Below are 19,845 nucleotides of genomic sequence, written 5' to 3'. Positions count from 1 at the left end.
AAATAAAAAAAAAAACATCTATTGTTTAAACCACCCAGTCTATGGTATTTTGTTATGGCAATCCAACAGATAGTTTTAGAGCTGGGAAATGTGGGGAAACAAGTGGCTCTTTGGGGAACAATGGATGTTTCTGCCAGAAGAGTCAGGGAGTGGACAAGACAGACGTGGTTCCCTGCACCCAGGGATCTAAATGAACCTGTTAGTGTTATTTGTGGCTTTCAGTTTTTCTACATGACTTGCAACCAAACCACAGGTAATTATTAGTTTTGAGTTCTGTGTACTTGGAAGAGACACAGAAAAAACTGAAAGCTTAACCAAATGAGGCATGCATTACAATTTCACATAGTGCTATGAGGCCTAAAATGTTTTTGGTTCTTTTCATTATCTCTTTATAGACATGAAGCTTAATATAGAAGATTTATCTCAATATGGTTGTAGAAATAAGCATTGGAGGCCAGGCACAGTGGCTCACACCTGTAATCCCAGCACTTTGGGAGGCCGAGGTGGGTGGATCGCGAGGTTAGGAGTTCAAGACCATCTGGCTAATACGGTGAAACCCCATCTCTACTAAAAATACAAAAAATTAGCCGGGCATGGTGGCAGGCACCTGTAGTCCTAGCCACTCGGGAGGCTGAGGCAGGAGAATGGCGTGAACCTGGGAGGCAGAGCTTGCAGTGAGCCGAGATTGCACCACTGCACTCCAGCCTGGGTGACAGAGCAAGACTCCATTTCAAAAAAAAAAAAAAGAAGGATTGGAGAAGATAGGCATTTATGTTCATCATTTTGGGGGTGATCAGGTTGCTATGGTCGTAATAATCATGGCTATATGCACATCTTTATTCCCTCTCTCAACATGAGTCTTTCTTTTTAGACACATTCCTGGTAATTAAACTTAAAATAAATTTGATCTACTCACCATCTAGAACTAGGATTTATCATGTGATTTGTGTTGTTTTACCCCAAGGAAAGGCTAACAGGAGTTATGATGTCAGAATATAATCATGACAATACTATACTTAAATTTTCTTTTTGCAACGTAAGAGCAAAACACACATATCGCCGCCTGGAAGAAGACTTGACTGCTGAAATGTTCAGATCATTGTAGAGGTGGAGAAAATAGGCAGCGCAAATTCTATCTTTTCTTTAGAAAAGATGTCAAGTAGAATCATAAGTTTCATGCTTAAGAGGTTTTTTTTTTTTTCCTTCGTGTGTTACTTTAAAAACCATTTTTGCCTTAGCGTAACTTTTAAAATACTGTTTCATAAACTAAAGTAGTTGTCTGGAATTCCTTGAAGCCCATGGTTTGGCTTCAGCAGGTTTTAAACAAATACACTGTCAGAAATCGATTTGGATACATTTCCAGCAGTTAATGCTGTAGTCACAGTAGATACTTTATAAAATCAATAGCCTAAAATATCAGAGGATTATAGTTGTATCAGATTCCCCAAATGCCTAACATTGTTTTAATTACTCTAATAAAAGAAAGCTGAGTGGACTTAAAAAAAAAAAGAAAGAAAAAACCTTGCCTATAAAGAATGTTCTGCTCAAGCCAAAGCAAATTTTTTTTACAAGTTCTCTTAGAAAATCTGGAAGTATTTATGCATTTTCCTCTTCTTATGAGACAATGCCTGTTACCCAGCCAGTTCTGCATCGTACAGTGCTCTTTATGACAATGACCCTTAGAACAAGCTGATCAAATATGTTGCTCTAGTTGCATTAGCGATAGGGGTTAGTGATTTAAAACTTTTTACTTTTTGATGCATAGAAATAAGTATATTTAATGATCTAGTACTGGGACACTAAAGAGTGTTCATGAGATTTTCTAGTTTAATTTGGAGCCATAGTTGATTCAGGGCTAGAAGAACATCATTTTGCTCAGAACATTGTCAGGAGTCACTTTTCCAGAGTGGAGATGTGTTTATACCATAGTGAAAAGACAGTTTAACAGGAGCAAAGAAGAGGAAAGACGAAGTTTGGATTGATCCAACAACCTGTTACATGCAGTCAGTACTTTTCCCGTAGGGGACTTCATTCTGGTTCTTATGAAAAGAAGTTCAAGATTTCCAAAAAAAAAAAAAAAAAAAAAATAGGATTAACACTCCTCACCCAGATTCATAGTATTGATGGTGTAGCTTTTGTTTACTAGAATACCCCAAGGCTTTGTGCCAGAATGTTAGAGTAATGTGCTTCTGAATGTGGATGGAGGTGAGGATGGCACCTGCATGGGTGGAATAATTTATGGGACATACCTGTGCGGTGTGGGTTGATGGATTATAGTGTGACTTTATAATGGTCACAGCCCAGTACACCTAAGATCTGCATTTCCATGAGCATCTTGAATCATTTCTGAGCTCTTGCCTATTGATAATTATTCATTATAGCTACCCGATATAATGTAGAATCGAGCCATTTAAGAGCCATAACTGTTCTCAGGAAGGTAGAGCTGCCGTTTACATGTACAGGTTAGCAGGAAAGGGCTGCCATGAGGTAGGGTGAGGAAAAGGCAGCCCGTTATTATGGTTATCCTTGATTAGGTTGGCCCAGGTCAGAGTATGAGGATACCACCAGGCAGGCTGTGGCAGCATGAAATCTAATGTATCAACCTGGCAGGCAGGGGGCACCTGATGAACACCGACCTTCATAGGATTGCCCTGCCACAGGAAACCTTGCCCCCATAGCTCCTTGGCTGCCCTCAGCCCTGCCCTGGAGCTTTCATAAAATCATAGAACTTGGGCACTTAAATGAGTATTAGCAAGTAGTCTGTCCTTACAATTTTGTGGGTGATTCAGCTAACATCCAGAGAGGTAAATCAGTTTGCAGTTGAGTTTGTGGGAGGTGGGGAGTAAAACTGAAGATTTTAGTGTCTAGTCCAGTCTTTCTACTTTTTTTTTTTGAGACAGAGTCTTGCTCTGTCTCCCAGGCTGGAGTGCAGTGGCGCGATCTCAGCTAACTACAAGCTCCGCCTCCCAGGTTCAAGCAATTCTTCTGCCTCAGCCTCCCAAGTAGCTGGGATTACAGGTGCATGCCACCAAGCTTGGCGTGTGTTTTTAGTAGAGACTGGGTTTCACCATGTTGGCCAGGCTGGTTTTGAACTCCTGGCCTCAAGTGACCCGCCTGCCTTGGCCTCCCAAAGTGCTGGGATTACAGGTGTGAGCCACCTCACCTGGCCAGTCTTTCTACTATTGCACCCTGACTCTTAGGCCATTTCTTCTAGGGATGGAAGATTCACAAGAAACCATTGCTATCTAAACCTGAAAGGACAGCTATATTCTCTGGGACGTGACTTAGTTAGAGAGTCTCATGCTGTGTGGTATTTTGTGATTGGGCCATGGATCCTTGAGGGGAAGGAGCACAGTGAGCTCCCCTGCTGTTGCTTCATGGTCTTGGTTCTCTGGCATCAAAACATGGCACCATGACAAGTAGGATCGTGATATCCCCAAAGCGAAATCATCTGCCGCTTGAACGTCAATATTTACAAGTTGAATTACTGGAATTCCGTGATACCATGTTGTGCTTCTTAAGCAGAGTTAAAATGAAACTCATATAATGACATGCCCTCCACAGCATTAATTCACTGAGTATTTCTTTACTAGCCAGAGCACTTTTGAGAAAACCTGAATATTTCTAGCAAGATCTTAAGAATATCTTTTTCTTTTATTTCTATATCTAACTTACATGTTTATTTTATACATCTCTTCTCTGTAGGCTGAATCTGGGATATTGTATATCGAATAACTACTAGATTAATTGCTCTTTTGTTAAATAAGCCCAGGTTTTTAAAGGAGGAGGCTGGGGGAAGAGATCTAATACTGATCGAGAGCCCAGTGGGGCTTGGCCATATGGCTGTCTCACATACAGTCCGTCTCACATGTGTTGTCTCAGTCCACTCAAGAGCTCCGTGAAAAATGGGTATCTCTAGTTCCATTTTATAGAAGACGAAGTAGGCAGAGAGACGTTGAGAGTTTTGCCTATAGTCATGGAGGTGGTAATTGGTAAAGTGAGGATGTGAATGGTTTTCTATTTTCAAAAGCTGCCCTCTTGCCGTTTACCCAGTTATGGGTCATCCTTACACTGCTTTTCACTGAGTTCAAGGGGAATGTGGTTGTGCAGAAAAGTCTGTTTCCTGTTCATAATGTGCTAATGCTGTAAGGCAAGTAGATATCTGGGAGTTTGCTTTGTGTTCAGAAGTCTTTTTACTGTGGCTGGACATTATTTGTTGAGATAAGATATTATTCGTGCTGAACTTAACTCCTTTCTGCTGTTTGTTTGAGAAAAAGTACAGTCAATGGGCCTCCAGTCATCTAATTTCAAATTTTTGTCCTCTCATTATTCCTGATTATGTTTATCTCCAATATGGTTTCTTCCTTTTCCTCCCTGCGAATGATATAATTTATCCTGGTAGTTCTTTTTTACATTTCAGGGGAAGTACTAGATATAGAACACTTTACCTTTATAAAAACACTTATGTCTTTCTCTTTTTCTTCCTCTTCATCCTCGTCAGTCTTTCTGTACTTACCATTGTTTCAAAGATGCTAATTATTTATTTGTAAGCAATATAAACTTTTTTGCTCTGAGGAAAGGAACTATGATGCTTCTTTTCCCCCATTTCCTGGTTGATTTTTATATCCAACTGTACATCTAATCTCAAATTTGGAAAACCCTCCATGGTTTAGCTCCACATCTTCTCTGACTCCGCACACCCACTCTTTGTTCCTACGTATTGACCTTCCTTCTCCTGTCTTTACCCTCCTCCGTTGCTACTGGCTCTTCTCCCAGCTGGTGGTTGGTGTTATGCTTAGCTAGAGCTGTTCCATCTCTTTGGAATCTCTCTCCCCAGTAGAGCCATTGAGTCACCTCCTTGTTTCAGTTCTTGCCTAAACACGGTCCTACTTTCTCTTGCAAGAGTTACAATGAATCAGACTTCTGTTTTATTTCATGTTTTCCCTCAGTGCAATCTCTACAAGTATTTTTTGAAACCTGTATCACTTTAACATTTCGGGTTTTGTTTATTTGCTCCTTTGGCTCTAAAAGATGTTCTTTACTGAAACTTAAAATATTTTATACTTTATTGTATAATAGTCCTTCACAGCATAATGAGTTATATACATGTAATGAAGACAATTCATAAGAGTATTCCAGTTTATCATTTTTTAGTGTTTTAAATAGTAAGATTAAGTAATAGATTCCTGACATGTGGCTATCTTTATGGAGTGGACCTTTTAATAATTAAATGTCTGAACACTTTTAATAAATGTATCCTGAGAGTTTATCAAATGGCTAGTACTTTAATGCTGATTGTAAGTTTTACCCACACCAGACACCAGTTGAGGAGGATGATTGGGGCCTGGAGTCCAGCCCATGCTCTGCTCATCAAACTCTATGTCCTGGTGCAGGTCACATCCTACAGCTGCCCTTTTCTAATCCCCACACGGGGGTTGATGGAGTCCCAGTATCTGTGATTGGACAAGCATCATATAATCTCACAATCCTTTGGGGTTGGGATTACTAGCTCAGAGAGGTTGGATGATCTGCTGAACTTCTCACTGCTAGTAAGAAGTATCTGGGATTTCAATCCAAGTCTAATGACTCTAGTCCAGCACTCTTTTCTTACCACCACTGCTGGATCCTCCTTCCCCAGGACTCTGCACAGTGCAGCAAACACTCTTGGAATGAGGGTACATTGTAGGCACTATAGGTACCAGCGATTTTAATACCTGAAAAGTTAATCTTATAAAACCTTATGAAACCGTGCTCCACCATCTATCATAGTCTCTTCAAATCATCATTCAGCTCTGAAGCAACTCCAGTGGGGAGTTTTTAACTGACAAAAATTGTAATCCTTGGTTACCAAATAAGTTTTAAACTATCCTTCCTGTCACATTGATAGGCAGATGTAAAAGTGATTGTGATCACAGCCCAACTTTGAATATCAGGGAAGTGCTACAGTATTACCTCAAAAATGAGATTAAAGTCTGAAGGTATGTGTTCCCAATCAGGCCAAGATTTAGATACATACATTACCCTGCAATCTAATTTTTGACAACTAGCTTCAAAATTGAAGGTTCTTTCACTATTGCTTATAATAATTTTGTGTTGTAAATGTAGTAACATGGATATTTGTGGAATAATTGTAATGATTCTTGAATAGCCTTACCATCTGCATCACAGTGTTCATACAGGTGTGCAAATAGGAAGGGTTGAAAAGTTATTTTCATGCAGTCAGTGTAGGAATCATGACCAGTGCACTGGTGAATCAAGGCTGGGAGTAGCTTTGTTTGTTTTTCTTCCTTTTGCCTTATTTGTATAAGTCCTGTAGTTAGAGGCCCAGGCAGCGTGAGCAACTCTAGAGATGTGGAAATGAGGGAGGAGGAGATAAGACAAAAGGAGGTGGTTAGGAGGCCGTCTTCCCAGACGCAGTCCTATTATAGATGTGAGAGCAGCAGAAACACTTGAGTTTTACTGTGGTGTGTAGTAACTTGTATTTCCTAGATGGGATAATGTAACCTATCAGTATGTAGTGACCACAGAACCTTAGACCTTGCAGAAATTGTGAAGGTCATCTGCTTCAGATCCTGGGCATCCCTGAGAGATGGTTTTCCGCGGTCAGCTCCTAGTGAAGTCAGCATCTTCCACTGTTAAGGAGCATTAACTGTTGAAAAGATCTTCTACTTAATGAGGTTGAATCCACTCTTTCTATGATTTGTAGCCTTTAGTCCTGCCAATACAAGTTAAGCATCCCAAATCCAACAATCTGAAATCCAAAATGCTCCAGAATCCAAAATGTTTTGAGCACCAACATAACACTCCAAGGAAATGCTCGTTGGAACAATTTAGATTTTGTACTTTTGGATTTGGGATGCTCAACTGGTAAGTATTTGCAAATATTCTAAAATCTGAAAATAACTGAAATCTAAAATACTTCTAGTCCCAAGAGTTTTAGATCAGAGATCCTCAACCTGGACCTTTATCATGCGACAGGCTTCCTCTTGCTCAGGGTATCTGAACACTGCCATCATGTCTGCATGTAGTCTCACCGTTCCGCCTTTCCTCAGTTGATCCTCACAGGACCTGGTTGCCAGAACTTTCATTTCTCTGCTTGCACTGCTTCAGCTAGGTCGTGTGTGGGCTGAATCCTGGGATGGCTGTGTAGGGTTGTAGTGTCCCTGCAGCCCAAGGTTATGTGAGCTTTTTGAGGCACTGTAGCTTGTTAGACCCGATAGGATTTTTGTTTCGGACTTGACTTAGCTAAATATCGGGTTGTAAATTTAGCACATTTCTCCAGGATTGCTTATTCGTAAGACACATCCTGAAATGATAAGGCTTTCCATGTTAATGTAGTGAATAATTCACAAAGGAGGAATTCCATTTGTGTTTTTAACTTGTAAAACATCACCTCAATCTGTGCGTAAAAATATAGTTAGCGTGAGCCTATATCCGTGTGATTACGTCTCACCAAAAGGCAGAACCTAGCAGTCATAGACAAGGATTTTCTGAAAGCTGATCTCATCCTATTCCATGTGATTCTCTTCAGTGTGGCCTTTTGGTGTGGGAGAGAGAAGATCTTTCCTCTACCTTCTTTTCTTCTAGGCATTTCCTACATCCAGATGAGGCCCTGGTGTTCAGTGGTCTCTTGGGTGAGAGCCCTGAGTATGGCCACAAAGATCTCTCAGATGGAGTTTCTGGCTGGGCATCGAAGCCTCTTCAGAGTTAAATAACCGAAGGGCATATGTAGATCTTTGAGTCTTGTTATAACTGTGACTTCATCTCTTGTAGCTTATTCTTATACTGTGCAGACCCAGTTTCAGGACACACACGGTGTTTTGGTACCACCTACACTACCATTTATTTAATCAATTTGGATGGCTTATGCTGCTCTTGGCTGTGGACCTGCAAAAACAAAGCCATGGGATGAAGCAGCCTGAATCATGTAATGAAAACCTTGTACCTTTCTAGAGGCCCGGTTGAGAAAAAATGATTTATTTTTGCCCTACCAAATAAAACATTCTAGGAATCCAAGGTGAAAATTGGATTTTAACTGCTACTAACATTTTGAGCATATAAAATCAGCAAGTGTTGAGTGTTTTGCTTGATTAGGAGACGAACCTAAAGAATCCAGTGCAAGAATGATCTGCATGTGATGTGAACTGGTGTCTTACATAAGTTTTATAAAACTGGAATTAAACCCTAAGCACGCTTTGGCAGCCAGGTTGCAACAGTGGGGACCTCTGTGTTTTTACAGAATCATTTTGTTCCCAGTCTTAGGCCTGGGCCATTGTTTGCCTCTCCTCCCTTCAGTCCTTCATATTTCAGAGTTACATGTTTTGTGATTAAGCTCAAGGAGTATGGAAACTACCTGATTCCAGCCCCAAATATGTGCCTGTCTTCTCTCAGGTTCCCGTCTGTTCTCACGTTGGATCTGTCTCTCCCTCTTCTTCTCCCCACTCTGCATGTACGTGCCTGTGCATGTTTGTTTTGCCATCTCTGTGACTACCTACCCACCTACCACTTCATCACTCTTTTTTTGGTCCAGTCTTCCCCCGTGTCTGAGACTGTTCATCTGTGGCCCTGCCGCTGTTCCAACCTCGGGGACTTTCCCTCACTGCATGTGGTTAAACACTTCGCTGAGAGCCCTGTCTTCAAACAGACTTCCCCGGGTCAGTGCGTTGGTATCTGGCACACGACGTCACTCATTGTTTATCCAGTTGTGTTGTTTTATAAGAGAGTTTCCTTATCTCAAGGAATGCGTGTTACGTGTCTGCAGGAGTTACTGCCCTGGTTTCATGAGATGTGATGGTCTTGGGCTTTGTTTCATGAGATGTGATGGTCTTGGGCTTTGTTTCATGAGATGTGATGGTCTTGGGCTTTGTTTCATGAGATGTGATGGTCTTGGGCTTTACTGACTTACACTAGGGGTTTTTCAGTGCCTTCCCCAGAATTACGTGTTTTTCAAGTTCATCTAAAAAAAAAAAAAAAAAGCAATTGTTTTCGTATGCCTACTTTTGCTTAACTCAAAATGTCTTTAACACCGGCTTTTATATTAGGGAAATTCATTTTGTCTCACAGGGTCATTTGTTACGGAGTCTGGTACTTTCGAGAGGGCAGTTAGACTAACTTGTTTGATTGACAGGACCATTTACAATCTACTCTACTCACACGCCTTCTACTCCCTGGGGAATCCGACAAACATTAGGGGCATCAAATGGGACATCTGGAGTAGGGAGCTTTTATCTATGATAATAATAATAATAATGGTAATGATAGCTGACACATGTAAGTGCTCAGCTATAATGTTCAGCATTGCACATGCCTTTTTTCTTTCATGTTTCATGACTATGAGAAAGATACTATTATGTACTCTGTGTTATGGGTAGGAAAATGTCTAAGATAATGCATGTAAGAAGTCCTACAGTCAGAATTCATACTCAGGCCTCTCTAACTCCTGAGTCACATTTTTAATCACTATCATATACTGCTGTTGGAGAGCACACAGCATCCTGTTGAAATCATTAAAAATAATAAAATCTTAGAACATCAAAGCTATGATGTAACTAAAACTTAGCTGGGCCTTCTGTGGTTTGGTCTTGTTTTACAATTTGGATATGTAGTCACTTAGCACCTCAGTCAGAATGCTGCATGCTTGGGCCTGGCAGGAAAGAATCGCTGCCCCTGGAGGCCTGCCAGGTGACTGGTGTCTACTACTTGCTGTCCTTTTGAGGGCCACCACCTGCCTGGACCTTCTGTCACCACACTGCTCACTAGCCTGGGGTATGGATGCTAAACTTCCATTGGTTTTCCTTTTTTTTTTTTTTTGAGACAGTCTTGCTCTGTCGCCAGGCTGGAGTGCAGTGGTGCAATCTCGGCTCACTGCAATCTCCACCTCCCGGGTTCAAGCGATTCCCCTGCCTCAGCCTCCTGAATATCTGGGACTAGAGGCACATACCACCACGCCCAGCTAATTTTTTATATTTTAGTAGAGACGGGGTTTCACCATGTTGGCCAGAATGGTCTCGATCTCCTAACCTCGTGATCTGCCCGCCTCAGCCTCCCAAAGCGCTGGGATTACAGGCGTGAGCCACCATGCCTGGCCCCTCCATTGGTTTTCACATAGCCATTGCTTGCCTGGATGGCCTACAACTAGCTTTTTCCTTAGTTCCCTAGGTTGGTTGTTCCTTTCTTCATGCAGCGTTGCCTGAGCATTTGCAACGTGTACTGTGTACTGGAATATAAACATAAGATACATACGCATTTAACAAAAATGCATCTCAGAGGCAGTAGACTGTTTAGACAGTGCTGTGGGGTAAAAAGGAGGGAGGAACTCATTGGAATTAAGGAGATAGGGGAGGTTTCATAGTGATGGTTCTTCAGAGCTATTAATACATCTCACGGGTTGAATAAAGTTTATTCTGGGAAAGAAAAAAGGAGAGGGTGTTCCAGCGAGACATGCTCCTTTTGGAAGGACATGGTTTGTTCCGAAAATAAAGAGCCCTTTGGTATGTCTGCAGGATAGAGGTGGATGGGGACAAGAGATTGCCTTAGGCGGGAATAGGAAGGACCTTATCGATCGTTCTAGAGTGTGCCGTTTTCAGACAATGGAGAGTCAGTGAAAGTTTTTAATCAGTTATGTGATCAGACTTGTCTTTGGAAAGACAACTCTGGAAACTGTTGGGAGGATTTTTGTAGAGGCTGAGGCAGAGAAAGGCAGAATAACCCCTTGGACGCTCTGTGTTTGCATAGGAGACAAAAATGTGGGGTGTGTTAGCCTGCATAGCAGGGGTGGAGAGTCAGCTGGTCCTCCCCTCAGGCTGGCCTTTGGATGGGTCCACAGAGCAGGATCTGTTTTCTTAGGCACTTCCTCACCCCATTGAGGTGGTCTAACTTCAGGCCCCTGCCTCTCAGCTTTTTCTCACTTCCTGTGGTTGACCAGGAGTCTTGTCTGGTCTCAACACTGGACAACCGGTGTTGCACCAGTAGCCTCTAAGTCCTACTCTTCTGCCTTCTCAAGCTCGTCTCGCTTAAACATGCTGGCACCTTCCTAGCTTGGCTGACCTCCCTGGGTCAGAATACTTGGCTGCCTGGAGCCTTCGTCTCTGCTAGAGCTGATTTGGCCCAGCCAGTAATTGTTTCTTCTGTCCTGTCTGTGCCCAGGCCTTGGGGTTATAGGAAGACCAGAAGCCTCTTGTAGGTGGGACCTGTGCCATCTTCTTACATTTTACACACATGCCATACCCTTAGAGTTCTGTTCCCTGATGATCCACACAAGAGATTTAAACAGACAGATACAACTAAAATCTAAAAAGCCTATATTGATCTTATACACTATGAGGCTCTTATTAAGAAAAAAAGGCATTGGAAACGTAAGTTTTATGAAGTACTCTGAGCAGTGACAGATTTTCTTAGACTAGAAACATCAAGATGCTGCCATTTGGAAATGTACTTGTTCATTTTTGTGTTGTATTGATTTCTGTCCAGGTATTTTCCTTCCAAGTTTTATAGTTTTTTTCCTTTCTAATTGTGTCGATAACAAGGGAACTGGTTTATAGTGTGACTGTGAGGAACAGCAGTGCTCTGGGGCTGGGCATCCTGCACTCAATTAACCTTCATATTTCACACCTAATCATTGCAGTGTGGCAAAGCGCTCCCTGGCCTTTCAAAGCAAGAGGACTGCTGTGGAACTGTGGGTACCTCCTGGGGCTTTAACAAATGCCAGAAATGCCCCAAGAAACCATGTAAGTAATGTTTCTTCACTCCTTTGCAGGTTAATGTAGCATATCTGTTTTTTATGATTACTCCTTTAATGATGAGGCAATATTAGACTTTCAAAGAACTCTCTTACTGAATTCTAGAATGTAGTACTATAATATGCATTTCCAGAAAATTTGCAAGTCTGAAAAAGTTTTCATGTCAATTATTTTGTAATAAGCACAGTTATTAATTATCCTCTTTAGTTGGATTACTTATGGGGAAAAAAGTCTTAAGTGGTAATGAGCTAAAATGGACTTTTTGTCTCAGGGGAAGAGAAAATAAGATCTCTTTTAAAATGGTAAATAAATGTTTCAAACCCTATAAAAAGTGCAGTTGTTATTTCCTAGGTTTAAATTCCTTAAATGAGATTTTTATTAATATCCACAACTTATGTTGTAGTTCTTGTTATATTATCGGTTTTCAAATTTCATTAAAAGGAAAGCTAAAATGGAGAAATAATTGGTTGTTGATTTGTAAAAGAGAAATTTATAATCACTAGGACACAATTCTTTCCCATGTTTTCTAACACTGGTTTTATGCTGTCACAGACCTCGGCAACATTAATCTATATTAACACCTCCAGGCTTTGATTTGCTTTTAAAGTATTTGTTCAGAACATGTTGAGTTGAATAAATCAGGTTTACACCTTTTTAATACTCTCTTCCTGACAATAATTTGTACCTTTAGTTTTTCAATGTAGTATTAACTCTGGATAACTGATTTCTAATAAATACTTTTTTTTCTTTTTGAGACGGAATTTCACTATTGTCGCCCAGGCTGGAGTGCAATGGGGCAAGCTCGGCTCACTGCAGCCTCTGCCTCTTGAGTTCAAGTGATTCTCCTGCTTCAGCCTCCCGAGTAGCTAGGATTACAGACATCTGCCAACACGCCCAGCTAATTTTTGTGTTTTCAATAGAGATGGGGTTTCACCATGTTGGCCAGGCTGGTCTCCAACTCCTGACCTCAGGTGATCTGCCTGCCTCTGCTTCCCAAAGTGCTGGGATTACAGGTGTGAGCTACCATGCCTGGCCATAAATACTTTTTAGAGGCAGAGATGACTTGGTTTAAGTTGAGCTTTCTGACCCTTATTCATCATGTTTTTGCCAAGAGAGCAAGTGACATTTTTGTCAATCATCTTTCTTTGCCTCATATAACTGAAGTTTTTATAATTTTTTTATTCTTTATACTGCAAGAAATTTCTCATTTGCTTTAAATGAATAATTTTTGTTTACTCCTCTTAAACATCTGTAGATTTGATCGTATTCTCAAATGCCTTTTAAACCTCTATGTTCAATCTAGAATTTGCCATCTGGGCATTAGTATTCCATATCTCTTTCTTATACCATTTGTTCCTCTGCCGGTATAATAATTCATTTTAAGTAATTGTCTCTCATTTGGACTTCTTTGTCTCACAAACTTACAGATTTTCTAAATGCCTAAAGCAAGTAATTTTATTTATTTTTTTGATACTACTCATCTCTTTTTAGAAGACTTAACTTGTGGAAATGCCCACCAAATTTCCTCATAATTAATTAATTCTTCATTTACAAAAATAATCCATGTAAATAAGGACATTTTCAGTACTGAAAGAATTTTCCAAGTAGATGTTCTAAGCTGATTCGATGATTATTTGCAATGCAAATTTCCAGGAAATAGGTTGAGTGTGATGGTTCATCCTCACTGGAAGATCCATTTGCTTAAAATTATTTTGACAACCTGACCAAAGGGATAGCTATGATACATTTGGTTTGATTTAAAAATTTTAGTGTTTGAAGTTAAGTAGACCTGAGTTCGACTCCCAGCTCTTTCGTTTGCTATTGAGTCTTACGGATCATTAAGCAGGAATCTATACCTAAAACGTTGAAAAGGCATTGCCATCTTTTTTTTTTTTTTTTTAAACCTGCCTCTTCTTTGTTTACCATGTCTGTCTGTCTGTCTGTAGGAATATTGAGGAGAATGATATGTTTTCCACTGTTAGGTCTAAGGATTAAGGATGAGGGAAGTTAGGTTCATAGAACTTTGTTTTGGGCCTAAGTCTATGTTCTCTAATATTAAATACCTTTCCCATCTTTCTTATTTTCCTTTTTCATTTACCGCCTTCTTTGTGTATCTTTTGCTTAGCTGCTTCTCTTCTCTCGTGTCCAAACCCCAAAGTAGCAGGGATGTGATAGACATTAAAGGTAAAGGGACTCCTACTGTCCTTTTATTTTTTTTTAATCCCTAACTTCCACTCTTGACCTTTCGTCATTTTTGTCTAGAATTGCGTCATTTTTATCTAAGATGAGTTCACTGATTTCTGTGGTTTGTGAGCTCTATATTTTAATCTTGATAAGAACTTAGTTGAATGTGAAAGTGCAAAGTTGCTGTCACTTTTAACTAAATGTTGGTGAAAAAAATCCATATGTCGGCTCATTTAATGTATAAAATTGAAGAAACTGCCTTCACTTCAGGAAGGGCAATGTGGACTATAAATGAAGTAAACTGTTAACATCTTGACATTTATTCTGTTTATGTCCTCTTAAGTGACTCACTCCCAAAAAACACACTCAGGGTCACATTCTTCCTGTGTCATTTAAAAAGTTTTCCTTTCCTTGGTTGGGACTTCTCTCTAAATCATATTCAGTTTGGAAGGAAGCAGACTTTCCTTGGCTTTCTACGCTATGGTTTTGAGTTCCACACCTCTTTTTTTTTCACTCAAACTAGTTCAAACTGTAGTTTTCAAGTGGCTTTTATTTAACATTTGAAGTTTTTGTTTAGCCATATACAGAAAGACCTTTCATTGTTGATCATTTTTTTTGCTGTGAAATCTTAATTTTAAATCTGCAAATGATTTCATTAAATAGTTTGTGACCCATTAGAAATGTGCTTAGCATCAACAAGTCACTTGTCCTTTAAAACTTTTGAGAAGAAAATGAACATAAAATCCTAAGCTGAGGAGGACTGTAAGAGATTGCCTGGTCTGGCTCTCTGCCTTGAAGTAGATGACTGTTGAAACTTCTAAAACAAGTTAATATCCATCTCTTTTGACTTTGAGGAATTTGCAGCCAGAGATCCCACAATCTCTGCAGGAAGCCTGCTCCAGAGGTCTATGGGACAAGACAGATGTGAGGCCAAGGAGCTGAATGGGGGGACTCCCACACGCCCATATCTCCCCTCTTTTAATTTGCCTTTCCCAGGTGCCTCACTCTGATCTTTTAGGCATTTGGGGGAATCTGAAGAGAGGGGAAATACAGCAAAAAAAAGAATTGAAGGAGAAGAGGGACACCCCAGTACATATCCACCCTGTTCCTTTAGTGGTGACAGATAAAGAGCATATGGGGAGGCTGAAATAATTTTATTTTTTAAAAGAAAATTTCCCTTTTTATTTTCTGCTTTCCCCTTTTATTCCTCTTTCAAGTCTTTTTTAGTGGTCTAATCTTTTATCCCATTTTGATTATAGTTTGTTTTCTGTCGCACAGTATCCTCTTAATAGAAGAATTCCTTGCTGCAGGACATAGTAATGGCATTTGACACTTTGGGAGTGCTTAGCACACTTAGGCCCTGTGGTAGGCATTTTTCATGAATTATCTCTAAACTGCAGAAGAACTCCTCCCTGCTCGGTAGATGGGAAATACCCTCATTGTATAGAATTTCTGTGTGAAACCCAAGAGGCTTGTTTCCCAAGGTCACAGCTATTGATAGGAAGAGGATTTGAAACCCACTTCTGCCACATCCCAGAACTTTGGCTGCATCCGCTATGCCAGGTGGTCTCAAGTCTCACTGTAAAGTATCAGAATCTCAGGAAATAGGGTTTTGTTGAGAAGTTGGTGATTGCAACATTTGTATTGTTTGCATATTCTGAATGCAGCCCTTTTAATTTCCTGACTTCCTCTCATCACCTGCCTATTCTTCTCAGGTTCATAATAGTGAGAATCATCTCATGACTGGGATACCCGAGCCAGCAATTAGGATGAGTGTATAATTTATTGTCTAAACTGGGACACTTTGGGGAGTCAAGTACTGTTAATTAACTTTGCTGGAATAACAGACATCACCCAGAATGTTCCAGGACGTGTAGTAACCCTACCTACAATGGATAAGAAAATCCAAAACCTGAAGCACATCAATGGGGAGGAATAGATCCTTTGTGATGGAAATATGTAATCACTAATTAGAAGAAAGTGTACAACAATCTTAGGATTGTTTCAGTTAACATAATAAAGATTTACTGATAATTTCTTGGGACTTTACTGCAAAATAAGAAGTATCCTGAAAAATAAGCAGAATGGGAAAGAAATTATGGAGATATACATTGGTATTGGTTTCTTATATTAATAAATGAATAAGTAAGTTTACTAATACCTTAAATGGCTTCAGATATCACTTGCAATAGTCTAAGATTGTAAGAATTTAAGTACATAACAAAGCATTTCTTCCCTTACAGCTTATCATGGATACAACCAAATGATGGAATGCCTACCAGGTTATAAGCGGGTTAACAACACCTTTTGCCAAGGTAAGACTAACTGAATGCATTGATGTGGACTCAACAGTTGTTTTGGCTTTTTAGAAACTTCAGTTGTTTGCCACGGCTTGCTCATTCGCCCAGCCTGTCACAGTGAACCACCTCGTGTTCACTCCTTTTGGCTAAGGAAATGTAAGGAAGTAAGTTTAAAATATGGTTATTGGAATTGCTTTACTACCACTGAAACTTGATGCAAGCTTTTTTTTTTTTTTTTGAGACGGATTCTCGCTCTGTTGCCCAGGCTGGAGTGCAGTAGCGCAATCTCGGCTCACTGCAAGCTCCGCTTCCCGGGTTCACGCCATTCTCCTGCCTCAGCCTCTCCGAGTATCTGGGACTACAGGCACCCGCCACCACGCCCGGCTAATTTTTTGTATTTTTTAGTAGAGACAGGTTTTCACCGTGGTTTCGATCTCCCGACCTCGTGATCCGCCCGCCTCGGCCTCCCAAAGTGCTGGGATTACAAGCGTGGGCCACTGCGCCTGGCCGATGCAAGTTTTTAATCTAAAAGAGTTTGGATAGAATTTAAAAGAGTTTGGATCACGTTAGAGAGCACACTGTGGTTTCCATGCTAGTCACCTCATATCCTTGCATGGGTGTGTGCACACATGTGCTTGCAGGCACCCACATGTACTTAGCAGTTCTACTTCATTGCCAATGCATGGTTGGGCAACAGAGTTCCCTTTTCTCCTCTCATCAAAATGTTGTTGGTCATCTCAGGAACTAGATATCAGAGTAAACACATTTTGCCTAGGCAATAAGAGAAGCTATGTAGCTAAGTGTGAAATGCCCTGAGTACTTTGGTTTATGTTGAAGAGTACAGCAAATTTGTACAAGCAGGGGGAAGCTGGGAGATTGTCTGGTCCAGTGTCTACTTTATAAATGAGAAAACTCAAGCGTAGAGAGGTTAAGTGACTTTCTTGTGGCAGCATAGAGCTGAGATTATAACGAGTTTACCAAGGCCTAGTTTAGTACCCATATATCATATCATATTTTGTTTTAGTTACTTTATGGGAAGACCAATGCTTCTAATTTCCCTTTACATGTCTAGGATGAAGATGTTGTTATTAGTAATTTGGAAATATGTATACATTGAAACTGAGAAAGCAGAGAGCCTCCCAGAGTCTGATAGAACCAAAAGCCATGTTGAGAACATGGCACATGTCTTCTGATTTGTGTTCTGAGGCTCTGTATCCTTCACCAGCATATGTATTTAGGATAGAGTAGATTAAGGTCATGTTACAGAGTATAGGTTAACCCCCTATTCAAATGGCTCATGTCAAAGGAATATCTTGATTACCTGAGAATTTTCTCAAGTAAATTGTCTATCGCCCTATTCAAATGGCTCATGTCAAAGGAATATCTTGATTTTTTATCTGAGAATTTTCTCAATTATCTATAGTGCATCTGTGTAACTTTTATGATATGTAGAGTCTTTGGTAATGTAAAAGAATTTTTTTAGAAATGCACATATAGTTCTGTCTTTAAAAGACTTTGTCTTAAAAATATTGTAAGCCCTCATCATGTGTCACAGAATGTTGAGAAAATTAGAATTAACCACTTAAGGAGAGGACACCCATGACACATTTTGAGAAACATCTGCAAAACTTAGTAACATGGGAATAGTGGATTAATCTACATTATTTTAGAGTCAGAATTTAAGGTATCATTGAATTAATTAGATGGATGAATGAGTAGGTTAAATTAAATAATGAATAGATTTTAAGATGCATATTTTGCAATATAAACCAAGTTATTGTTTTATAGATTTGGATAAAAGTCTATAGCCTTTGCACCTCTGTAGGATGCATTAGTAGAAATAGAATTAACAGGGCAGTGGAAGTAACAACCTTATACACTGTGCCCATCAGACTGATTTTGGGGTTTGAGTGTTCAGTGTTCATTACTGTCTTTTGGTTAATAAAGTCAACCAAGTTTGTGAAAGGCCTAGAAACATGAGTGTGTTTAGCACGCAGAAGTACAGACTGAAGAGAAATATGATGGCTGCCCCATAAACACGCCTTTAAATGTTTGTAAACAGGCCACTAAATGATCAACTGTCCTACAAAACAAGACATACCTAATAACAGGGGACACTTCAGGAAACGAGGTGTTGAGGGGCTAAAACTTACGTGAAAGGCTGAAATGTAATTCCTTTCTTTTCATGCACAGTCTCTGTCCCAGGGGACAGATGGTAATGATAGCATCATAGAACTGGAATGTGCCTATGGGCCATCTAACCTTATATACTGCTCAGGATAAAAATACTCTATCATATCCCTGGCCAATAGTTATTAAGAAGCTATCAAATCACCTCTATGGACAGGAAGCTCAGTACTTCCAAAGACATTTCATTACAAGGTTGTTGGGGAACTCTATTCCGCAGAAAAGGCTTTCTTGTAGTTGTTCCATTAAACTAGAGGACAGAGGAGGGTCCTTATTTATCCTTCACTAATCCAATCCTGCATAGCTAATCGTTAGGTACATTTTCCAGAATGTCAGATGCTCCTAATTTCTCTTAATGTCAAATGGATAAAATATACATATGTTCTCTTGGTATGGTGTGTTTGTGTTTATCTGTTTGCCATTTTTTGCCATTCATAGATATTTGAAGACAGAAGGCTTACTCTCTCGGATAGTTTTATGGTGTTATTTCTTCCTTACGTATTTAGCATAATTCACAGGAGAAGACATTTGGTCCAAAAGTTTTCTTTTAGAAAGTGTTTCAGTTATGGAGCAAATTAATAGCTATACAATTATTCAGATTTTCCATTACTACTTTGTGTCAGTTTTAATAATCTGTATTACCTTAGAAAGTGTCATTTTATCCAAAATGTCAAATTTATTAATATGAAATGTTTTCCTAATACGCTCTTTTCTTTTTAATTTATATAGCAACCCCCATCCCTTTTATTTATATTGCTACTTGTGCTATATTTGTTTTTCTTGAATTAGGCTTGCCAGTGGTTTATCAACGTTACCAATTTTTTCCCCCAAAGAATCAGTTATTTGCTTTGTTGAAAACATTTGTCTATTTCACTAATTTCTGATCTTTGTTTTCTTTTCCTCTACCTTTTTGTTCAGTTGCTACTATTTCTAATTTCTTTAGATGCATACTTAGGTCATTGATGTCAGCCTTTCTTCTTTTTCTGAAATATAAATAAAAGGCTGTAAATTTCTGTCAGTCTAGATTCTGACTTTAACTGTGTCCCTGAATTTTGTGTCATCTTCTTAAGTTCAAGTTTTTAAAAAATTTCCTTTTATTTTTTATCAGCATATAATAATTATACATATTTATGGGGTATGTAGTGATGCTTTGATACTTAAAATGTATAGTGATCAGATCAAGGTATTTAGCAAATCCATCATCTTGAACATTTATAATTGGACATTTAGTGTATCTTCCTTCTACCTATTTGAAACTATATAGCTACGAAACTCTAGAACTTATTCCTCCTATTTAGCTGTTGTATTAGTCCGTTTTCACACTGCTGAAAAAGACATACCCGAAACTGGGCATTTTACAAAAGAAAGAGTTTTAACTGACTTACAGTTCCACATGGCTGGGGAAGCCTCACAATCACGGTGGAAGCCAAGGAGGA

General features: G+C 39.6%; 1 protein-coding gene across 4 annotated transcripts in view; it reads left to right on the top strand.

Annotated features, from left to right (window-relative positions):
- Positions 1-19,845, top strand: part of LTBP1 (latent transforming growth factor beta binding protein 1) — a 440,637-nt gene that overhangs the window by 245,467 nt on the left and 175,325 nt on the right. For all 4 annotated transcript variants that reach the window (XM_003262722.3, XM_003262721.3, XM_030799968.1 and 1 more), the window contains 2 exons: positions 11,624-11,726; positions 16,166-16,237. In XM_003262722.3, the coding sequence (XP_003262770.2) occupies positions 11,624-11,726; positions 16,166-16,237 (175 nt within the window). The remainder of the gene's footprint in view (positions 1-11,623; positions 11,727-16,165; positions 16,238-19,845) is intronic.

This window comes from Nomascus leucogenys, chromosome 19 (assembly GCF_006542625.1).
Source record: "Nomascus leucogenys isolate Asia chromosome 19, Asia_NLE_v1, whole genome shotgun sequence".
Lineage (NCBI taxonomy): Eukaryota > Metazoa > Chordata > Mammalia > Primates > Hylobatidae > Nomascus > Nomascus leucogenys.
The sequence above is the reverse complement of the archived record's forward strand: the minus strand, read 5'-3'. Positions and strand labels throughout refer to the sequence as shown.